General features: G+C 33.7%; 1 protein-coding gene across 16 annotated transcripts; it reads right to left on the bottom strand.

The window, feature by feature from the left end:
* Positions 1 to 3,581: 3,581 nt before the first annotated feature.
* Positions 3,582 to 10,566, bottom strand: LOC112737928 (putative pentatricopeptide repeat-containing protein At5g52630). Of its 16 annotated transcripts, XR_011871498.1 has the most exons (9): positions 10,260 to 10,566; positions 9,607 to 9,739; positions 7,506 to 9,471; positions 7,078 to 7,100; positions 5,770 to 6,572; positions 5,289 to 5,443; positions 4,634 to 4,893; positions 4,449 to 4,510; positions 3,582 to 4,344 (listed from the first exon to the last, which is right to left on the bottom strand). XR_011871498.1 is itself a non-coding variant. In XM_029291444.2 (3 exons), exon 3 carries the CDS (start codon positions 9,401 to 9,403, stop codon positions 7,622 to 7,624), a length of 1,782 nt encoding a protein of 593 aa, XP_029147277.1. In that variant the 5' UTR covers positions 9,404 to 9,471; positions 9,607 to 9,739; positions 10,260 to 10,566; the 3' UTR covers positions 7,274 to 7,621. The 16 variants fall into 16 exon arrangements, 2 of the variants coding, with proteins under 2 accessions (XP_029147277.1, XP_029147278.1); XR_011871497.1 differs by having other exon boundaries at positions 5,770 to 7,100; XR_011871500.1 differs by having other exon boundaries at positions 6,141 to 7,100.
* Positions 10,567 to 10,848: the final 282 nt, after the last annotated feature.

The raw sequence follows: 10,848 nt of genomic DNA, 5'->3' as shown, positions 1-10,848 counted from the left end.
ATAAAATAATGTATGTATTCAATAATGAAAGAATGTTAAATACAAATTTTGTGTTGTGGTATCCTTACAATTGAATATATGTATCTATTTGCAATTTTTCATGGGAATGAAATATATATATATATATATATATATATATATATATATATATATATATATATATATATATATATATATATATATATCCCAACAAGCTAAGAAAAATTAAAGTTAAAAAAAATTCTAATTCTAAGAACATTAGAAGAATTACTCAGCTCCATATAGAGAGATAGACATCAATTAAATTTGGAGCAGAACTAATTAACAAATCCCAATAGTTAATTAATTAGCTTCACATGCTCATTATTATGATTTAGTTGGATCCCCCTTTGATGGGTTTGGAGATGCTTTTGGAAGCATTTGCATAAAAATCCCATAATCTTCTTCTTTCAATGGCCTCCATGCTTCTCCAAATTTAGGAGTTGCAACCAAAATTACCAACATAATCACAATGGCTATTAATAGTATCCTCCTATAAGAGAAAATCATATCTCCAAAAAAAAGAATGTAACAAAATATTAATAACTAGTGCACTTTAATTTGTATGTGGTATTATATGCTGAATTTGGAAGGCAACGAAATTGGAAAATACTTTCAAATAATATATATGAAAGTTAGTTTGAGTTTGTGAAATATAATGGATGTGATGAAGAAGAAAATGCAGTATCTATAACATATATATAGGGTTTGGAGGAGGAAACGTTTTGCTTGACTTTTCATGCAGTTTGAATTGAATAATAAAAGCTATAATAATAATAATAATAACAAAATGAGAAGATTATTATTATTGAATAGATCAAAATGAAGTGACTTGAAACCCAATCGCCCCTCACCTACCTAGAAACTGCTTCTTGATCCCTTTATATGTATATAATAAGTCTTCGTTTCAAGATATGAATCCAGATTATTAGGAAGAATAAAATAATTAATTAATTTAATCTAAGTTCGTTTTCAATAGTGAATAATTAAGTACGTACGTACTTCAATTTGAGTTGAGTTTGTTTTGCTTAATGGTCTCTAAAGTAGCATTAAAGCAAAAATATAGAGAATTGAAATTTTTTAAAATCAAATCTGAAATTTTAATAATATTTTATACATAAAATATATATTTTAATTTTAATTAATTAATTATAATTTTATTTTTTGTGTAAATTAAATTAGAACTTTATTTTTATTTTAGTTTTCATCTCTTACTTTATACCAAACACAATACTAAAATTTATTTTAGTCTTTGTCTCTCAATCTTAGTCTCTTAGGTAGCATTTGTTTTCAGGTACTGAGACAGAGACTGAGAGACTGAGATTCAGTATTGTGTTTGTTAGTTCAGAGACTGGTACTAAAATTTCTGTCTCTGTCTCTAAAATTTCAGTATTTCAGTACCTCCAAAAAGTAGGGACACAAGGGACTGAAATTTTTAGAGATGGAAACTGAAACTTTAATAACATTTTATACCTTAAATACTTTCATTTCAATTAATTAATTTCAATTTTACCCTTTGTGCAAATTAAATTAGAGTTTCATTCTTGTTTCAATTCCTGTCTCCCATTTTGCACCAAACAGAATACTGAGATTTGTTTCAATCCCTGTCTCTCAGTCTCTGTCTCTTAGTCTCAGTCTTTCTGTCTCTGTCTCTCCACCAAACGCTATCTTAGGTAGCATTTGGTGGAGAGACAGAGATGTTGAGAGACAGAGACTACGAGACAGATATTGAAATAAATCTCAATATTCTGTTTGGTGCAAAGTAAAAAACAAAAATTGAAATAAGAATGAAACTCTAATTTAATTTGTACAAAAAATAAAATTGGAATTAATTAATTGTAATGAGGATATTTTAGGTATAAAATGTTATTAAAGTTTCAGTTCTCATCTCTAAAATTTTTAGTCCCCTGTGTTTCTATTTTTTAGAAATACTGAAATAGAAATACTAAAATTTTAAGAATAAAGACAGAAATATTAATATCAGCCTCTAAACTAATAAACATGATATTGAGTCTTAGTCTCTTAATCTTTGTCTCAATGCCTCAAAACAAACGCTACCTTATTTCTTTTTCTCTTCCAAACGTACCCAAACTCCCATTAATCTTGTTATATTGTGGCAGATCAACAATAACAATGCACTAAATGCGTGTTTAATTTTCATTTTGTAACTCCTAATAATATTATTAATTAATTTTTCTATTTATATAACCCATAAATGTCGTACAAAGTGTTCAAGGGATTGGATCCACTATTTATTAAAGAAAACTGACTAGTTCCTTCAAAGTAAACAATTTTCTAACAAGATAAAATCTTTGACCATAATATCACCAAAAAATTCAAATTATTTCTCATCACCCGATTTCCACCGTAACCCACAGTTAAGGGAAATATCTTTTAACAAGTCTACTAACAATTTATATATTCCTTTTTATAAAAAATTGACCTAATAAGATTATTATGTATCTATTTATTTACAATACAAATTTGATTTACAAATAGTATTATCTGACAAGTACGGACCTACTCAAGTAAGTGGGGAGCATTTGCCCCATTAAACTTTAAATTCACACTTAAAGATAATAATAATGTTTCTATTGTAATAATGTGTTTAAATTCACACTTAAAGAAACTTTATTTATGTGAGAAAAACTATGTTATTAAAAATCAATATAATATAATAATAAAAATTATTGTAGTATCTAAAGTTAATCTAATATTGAAAATGAAAAAAAAATCAAATTTACTCAAATAAAATAATAATAATAATAATAATAATAATAATAATAATAATAATAATAATAATAATAATAAGTTTTGTAAAACTCGTCAATTGATTAATTACCCAAAGCCAAATCTAGCTGGTCAAACAAAAATTAAATTATTTGTAATTTTTCTTAGAAATTGATTGAGATAAAAAAATTATCATTTATTTATTTGTATTTTTTATTTAATTAGTTTTGGTCTTACATAAAATAATTGTTTAAGTTGGAAAAACTTCTACTATAGATATTATAGAATATCATCAACTATGCAAATTAAATGGAAAAAAAATTGTTGAATAATCACTTAATAAGAAAATAAATATTTGATTGTCTATACCTAAAAAGGCATTAATAATAATAATAATAATAATAATAATAATAATAATAATAATAATAATAATAATAAAATGAGAAAAAATACTTTTAAATTAATATATTTTTTGATGGGTTATTTAAATTATTAGAAATTTGATTAATATATTTTAAATTTTAAATAGGTAAATATATTCATGTTGATTTTTTAAAATCATTTTTGCATATTATTTTGTTCTTGTTAGTAAAATTTTCTTATTGTCATTGATGTACAAGAATCTTACATGTGAGTATGTGACGCATATAGAGCATTTGACATATTTTAAGTATTTTATCACATATGCACCTGTTAATATACTCTAGAGAAAATAAAAAGTACATCGTTTTTTTAAAATTAACTTACTATTAAAGGTAACAAGAAAGAGAAACAAAACATAAAACATTTCAAAACCTAAAAATATAAATCTGAACCATTAATATAAAATATCATAAACTGAAAATTAACATTTATTATTTTATTTAATTAATAAGAAGTGAAACACTCTTTACTTAGTAAGTAACATACTAACATTTAATAATAAACTGTTTACAAACCAAAAAACTATTGTAAAGTAGGCTTATCAAAACTCAACTAAACATCCATATATGAAAAATAATGGAGTAACACTACAAGGCTATCACTTTTTACCAATGGCCAAGGCGTCAAGGTGGTGGTGGTGGTAGTGGATCGTCAGCTTGCAGCAACTGTGAGGCACCGGTGGGCATGAAAGAAGGTGGAAGGGGCATAGGAACATTGCTGGAAGAGCCGCTCTGCCTCTGCAATTCTGCATCGATTGCATTAAGTTGTAGATCTGACATTTGGCGCTCTTCAAACCAGTGAACTCTTCATATTGTGTGTCAACCATGTCTGGAGGCGAGTGATCTCCTCTAGCTGTCTCCAATGAGTCTGCCTCCACTCGTCCTGCTCTTAATGGTAGCGTGCCTCCATCTCTTCATACCTCGTCCTGTGCTGCTCCAATTCCGGTTCATTGGCGATGCATAGGTCATCTGGTGTCCCAGCTGCATCATAGAATCGTAGTGTAGTAGTGGTGTTGAGTGTTGACACATCCAACTTCATACACCCTCCCACGCTTGCGTCTACCAACCGTCTGTGTCCCCACCTCCTCTCAAATCGAGGGCGATTCTATGACCCTTGCAGCAATTTGTGTGGCACGTTCATCGGTGGCTTTCACCATGTTCTCCTCAAAGCGTCCTGACATATATAGAAAAAATATAAAAGTATTAGCTAGATAGATAGTTATATATAGTTAATGTAAAACATGAGATATTAAATTTATGTGAGTCTTCTCAGAGGACCTATTAAGCCACTTGCTACGGTCCTCCTTCCTGGTATGAGCTCTCTTTAAGTGCTTGCTCTCCTGACATAACAAGAGAATTGAAGTCATTTGATATCAAATCAAAAACAAAAAACCACATACACATGAATTATATAGATGAAGAACATAATAATGTTCAAGACCGATTAATTATATGTTACGTACCATTTTTTTGTCGTGGCCACATACGTAGTGGAGCCACAAGTGTGCAACGACTCTTCTGTGTTGGACTTGGACTTCGTATCTCCGTATTCCTCCATAGCCCAATACTGCCTCAGTTGTGCAAGAATTTCATCGGAAATCCAATCAGTTGGAGAACCCTCATTGCGAATGTCAACAGACATCTTGCGGAGACGCTTCCCTGTCCCAACTCATCATGCATTGTACATCTTCTGCTCTTTCCACCGCCAGAACCTGAAATGTTGCTGTAAAACAATAATGAGAAGCATGATAGTGATTTTGTATATAAAAGTTTTAAATGATGAAATATATAAAAGTTTTGGACATCAATTCGAACATCCGCTTTTGATTTTTACAAAGTTACCAAAGTGTATCAATTAAAATCATTCAACAACTGTAAAACAAAATACTCATAGCCATGAATGGAAATTTTGGGGAAAAAGAAAAGGACCCTATATGTCCAAATGAATTAAATAGAAAATTTGGAAAGCATTAGTAACACTCAAGGGAAAAAAGCAATTTCTTTTACTCTGCTAGGTAATAAACATCCCAAGGTTCCACATTTTGACCAGAGATGAATGGAAATTGCACATAAAGTAAGTTCAAACGTTTTCCAGATAAATGTCTTAACCTATCATACCATATATTTTTGTTTGTCATTGGTGTGGTAATGGCATTATTTAATAAGTTGGGACCTAATGTGGTTGTGGGTTTGTCCTTCATAGCATTCACAATGAGATAATATAATCCTTCCTTTTGTTTAGCCAAACCAATTGTCCTCAACAATCTCGCATCCTGTAATTTGCAAAATACATCCAAAAATAGTAATTGACAAGGGAGAGTGGAGATAACATGAATATTAACTTTAAAACGAGAATAACATGAATGACATGAGAATGAGTTTAGGTGAGATTGTGAGAAAGCAACAGCACCAAGAATAACATGACAATTTGATAGGATCAAGGAACTAGCAAAATTAGCGGGTTTTATTGATGAACTAAGGATTGTAAATCACAATCCCTATTGGCGTGCAGAGTTTTCCTCAATTACTAGAGAGAATTTTCATCTCCTGAAATAACATACTTTTACAGAATTTTCTAACTAACTGAAAACTAACTAACCTCTAGCATTTATAGGCAGCAGCTAGGCCTAGCACTACTGCTCCTAAACCTGCTAAACTAGTTTAAAAGGACCAACAAACAGCCATTCTGCAACAATTAGGAATTAAGCAGTGAAAATCATCCCATCAACTCCGTACCTTTCCTCCTATAAACCAAGCCAAACCTGTTTCTATCACAATTACTTGAAAGATGAAAATAAACAGGATATTTTATGATAAGTGTGAAAACATTTTAGTGAAGAAGTTATGTGATATATGGCACCAGAATCAATAATTCATGAACCATTATTGAAGAAACTGAAAAACAATTATGTGTAATGAAATCAGAAATATTAAAAGAATATACATGATTGATTTGTGAAAATGGACTACCAAACTTGGCCTCTGATGGATCTGATCGAGAAGCAAGATGGTTTTGTGGGCTTGGTGGTGTCCAAAGAGTTAGAAACATTAGTTTTCAGGGGTACAAGAGAGCTTGTTGTTGGGTTGGTGTAAAATAAGGCTCATGTACTTGTAGGTCACCCTTTGTATTGGAAGTTAAACACCGAGCAAGACATATCACGACAGCGGCACTGACAGAAGAATGAGGCACGACAGCATCGGTGTTACCGGAGGGCATTGTGCCTTGCTCGACAAACCACGGACAACCCAAATATCTGGGAAGACATGTGGACAGAGTCTTAGTAGGATGAGTGCAGAAGAAGACTGGGTCAGTCAGAACTCTGCTGCCAGGTGTAGAAGGAGTAGATGTGCGTAGTGTTTTTTACCATGCTGAAGGTATCAGCAGACCCCCTGAGTGGAGCTCTGATACCATAAAAGAGCAAAAAAGACACAAAGCATATAGATGCAATAATTGATGAAAAGAAATTATACACATATATAGAGATGCTGGCCACAATGCATAGCTTAGAAGGAAATAAAAACAAATAAAATATACAAAAAATTTAATAACAGAAAGATGATAAAAATCCTATCTTAAGTAACAGATTCTTGGACGTGTACAATTATGTGATAACAAATAATTGAGGAATATTTGAATTTATTATAAACCAGATACTTAGTTTTAACCTTTTTGTAAATCAATTGGAATATCATTATTAGAAATTGTATGTAATAGTAGAACATATTAAACGTGAAACAGACTTTGGCTTAACTACATTGAAAATATTTATGGTCCAATCCTATGAATAAAACGACTAAGGAAGGTTTGATAAAGAAAGTGGTCAATCAGACAATAGGCAAATTTCTTATTTCTTACAATTAATGCAAAAAGTAGCTAGACTAGGGTATGGAAGCCTGAATATCATACCTGAGTATCCACTATCCACTGCTCTGTCCAACCACAGAAGAGAGAAGTACATGAGTAGTTGAATAAGGATGCAAATAGTATGCTATGTAAAGGTAATTGTATGAGTAGTTGAATGATTCATTCATGCTGAAACTTTTTGTTGATTACTAAGACAATTGATAACAATTGCTAAGAAGCTGTAAACTATTGAGATGGTAGAGTAATTAATTGATTTCAAGTGAATTTATGAATCTGATCGGCAAAATTGAGGAGTAAGAATAATAATAGTAAAGGAAACATTTGATCAATCTACAGCATACAATTGCTTAAAGAAAAATGTCTTGTCCATGACTCCATGCAATCAAAAATCGGAAACCGCTGGACGCTGCTACATAGATCCTTTGGAACTAAGCTGGATGGTAATGTTCTCAAGCAAAGAGGAAACTTACCACTAAAGGATGAAAATGTTCAAACAACAAGACGGTTCATCAAGAACAATGTATTATAGTCTTGAACTGCTCCAATTTTGTTATCAGTATTCTAATGTCAGTCAGCATCATTATGATCACCAATAATCTCCACAAGTGCATTTCCCATCCTCAAATCGGTGGAACCTGTTATTGTCCCTCACAATGATCACCCTCCCAGTGCACTTGCTAATGTACTTGATTGCAGTGTGGCAATCGCCACAGACACGCAGATTCTTCATCACTCTGATTGGTCGCTCCTTCGGGAAAGTAATGAGGCCAAATGCTATGGCCAACCTTTCGCTATGATACCTTATAGTCTCATTCTTCTCTTCGCCTCCCACCTCTTTCAGCACAAAAGATGTGTCTGCAACATAACCAGCCTTCTCCATTTCTTCTCCTAACTCCTCCAACTTCTTATAGATTTCCGTGGTCTTTGCATGAGACCTATCCCCGGCAGCAAATGTGTGAACTTTATTCCCTTCCTCCACCCAACTCAAACCAGTTTCCTTCTTTATTCCTTGATCCCTCAGCATCTTCCTTGCCCTTGCCGCTTCCTCCCATCTACCAGCAGCAGCATAAGCATTAGAGAGCAATACATGAACGCCTGAGCTCAATGAGCCCAACTCAAAAAGTCTATCAGCCACGTAGGATGCCAATTCAGTGTTCCCGTGTATTCTACAACCTGTCAACAAAGCTCCCCAGACAGATTCTGTTGGATGCATAGGCATCTCTTGAACCACCTGAACTGCTTCCTCCAACTTCCCGGCACGGCCAAGCAAATCCACCAATGTGGAGTAATGTTGTGCCCCTGGTTCAATGCCATAGCCTCTCATCATCTCAAAGTAATACTGGCCCTCCTCAACTAACCCAGTGTGGCTGCAAGCATAGAGCATGCACAAAAAAGTTATGAAATTAGGCTTCATCCCAAGACTCTCCATCTCCCTGAAAAGCTCAAATGTTTTACTTGTATGGGCATGCTGAGCACATGCAATCAGCATTGCATTCCACATGCCAAGGTTTCTATCCTTCACCTCCTCAAAAACCTGGTAAGCTCCTTCCACAACCCCACACTTAGAGTACAAAGAAATCAATGAACTCCCCACAAAACACGATGAATTAAAGCTTGTCTTAAAGCACAGTCCATGTATTTGCTTCCCCAACTCAAGCAATGTGGAGCCTCCACAAACCCTCAAAACACTAGACAAAGTAAAATCATTAACCCCGACATCTTTCTCACCCATCACCCTCTTAAACAATCCGAGAGCCTCCTCATCCTCACCTATCTGCGCATACCCATATATCATCCCACTCCAAGAAACAACATTTCGTTTGGGCATTTCGTCGAAAACCTTTCTCGCACACCAAATTTTGCCACACTTGGCATACATATCAACAATGGAACTCCCAACAAACACATCAACCACATACCAAGTCTTGAGGGCGAGACAATGCACTGATTCCCCAATGTGGGGATTGCCCAATATGGCACACGACTTGGTGGCGCTGGGGAAGGTGTGGTCATCTGGACGGATCCCATTAAGGATCATGTGGCGAAATGAGTGTAGAGCAAGCAATGGGAGTTCGTTTTGGGCGAAAGAAGAGATTAAGGAGCTCCATGTGGTGGAGGTTCTATGGGGACTTTCGTCAAACACTTTGTGGGAGAAGTGGGGGAGGCAAGTTTTCGAGTAGAAGTTAATAAGGTGATGCGAGAGGAGAGGAATGGAGTTGAGGCCAGTCTTGAGGATATGGGCGTGGAGCTGAAGCCCCTTTGGAAGGGAGCGAGAATAGGTGAGGGACAGGAGCGTGTTGCAAAGGTTCCGGTAGTGTTGTTCAAAGCTTTGGGTGTTTGGGTGCAATGCAGTTGCTATTGGTAGCATGGCTCAAACAGGTGCACCTTCACCATGCATCTTGTGGCTCAACAAGATTGTAATTGCTTTTGTTTTCCCTGACGTAGTTAACAACGGAAAAAAGGTTACAGTTTGAACCATTTTACAAACAAAAAACTTGTTTCAACTTTAACAGATTTGCGAACAAAGAAACCTTTTAATATCAAGAGTAAATACACATTCCAATCTCTCACCATTTTTTCGAATGACTAAACCTCTTTCAACGATATGGAAATGTCAGATCGGTTCCCTAACCATCAAAGATGTTATAGTGTTAGACAATTTAGTCCCTCGAACCGGTTAATAAATGGTGACCGCTGACATGGCCTGTTAACAAAATGATCAAAGGATGGAATGAACATTTAAACAAAATGGTTTGGCTTTTTGAGACTAATAGGCCCCTGCATAATAAACAAATGTCATCGTTTCTTCTTCACACCACACCACAACCCTTCCCCTTCCCACATCACCATCACCATTATCATTGTTGCTGTTTGTTTACAATAATTTAAAAGAATTTGACAGATAAGAGTCTCATTGTTCAACATCATAGACCAACGGATAGAGTACAATAACCAAAAATAGGTAATTTATTTTTAATAAAAAACAAAAATTAAATTCTTATCGTTCTATTGCAATGCCTTATTCTCCACAACTCCTCTCTAATCCTAAAACTCAATTTAAAATTTTTATTAAATTGCTATCCTATGTAATCTGAAAATTTAAAAAAAAATACTAAGTACTCTATGTATAACAATATAATCAGAAAAAAGCAACACACATTTCACATGAACTCTGTTTTTCAGAGTTCAAAATCACATACAAAATAAAAGGAAAAAACACTTACCAGGAACGGCGCCGACGATGGAAAGGAAGCACAGCAAAGAGGCCACAGAGGAGTGGCGGAGCGGAGACGAATTGGTGACCGGTGAAGGAGTGGCGACGAATTGGTGACCGGTGAAGGAGCAGCAACTTCATGCAACCGGTTCTGCCGTGTGAGAAGAAGGAACGGCGAGCAACTGGCAACTGGTTCTGCGTCTGAGAAGATGGGGTAGCGACTCCGACGGTGACAATGACGATGACGATGACGGCGCACTGGGAGGCAACGGATTGGTGAGGGACTGAGGGTTTAAAAATTTGTTTTTGGTGTCATTAAACGGGTAGAAAAAGATTTTTTTTAAATATATTTGACAAAATTTTAGTTATAAAAATAAAAATATTAAAAAAATATTTTTTTAAAATTTTAATTTATATTTTTTAATATTATTTAACAATATTTTAATATCATAAATAAAAAATATTTTTATATTATTTCAATCAAATATAATTATTAAATAAAAGATATTTTTATATAAAATATTTATATATAAAATTATTTTTAATTTTTTTAAAAATTAAAAAAAATCACTTAAAAAAAAATTTCGTAGAAGTCTTAA

This window comes from Arachis hypogaea, chromosome 2 (genome assembly GCF_003086295.3).
Source record: "Arachis hypogaea cultivar Tifrunner chromosome 2, arahy.Tifrunner.gnm2.J5K5, whole genome shotgun sequence".
NCBI classification, from domain to species: Eukaryota; Viridiplantae; Streptophyta; class Magnoliopsida; order Fabales; family Fabaceae; genus Arachis; species Arachis hypogaea.
The sequence above is the reverse complement of the archived record's forward strand: the minus strand, read 5'-3'. Positions and strand labels throughout refer to the sequence as shown.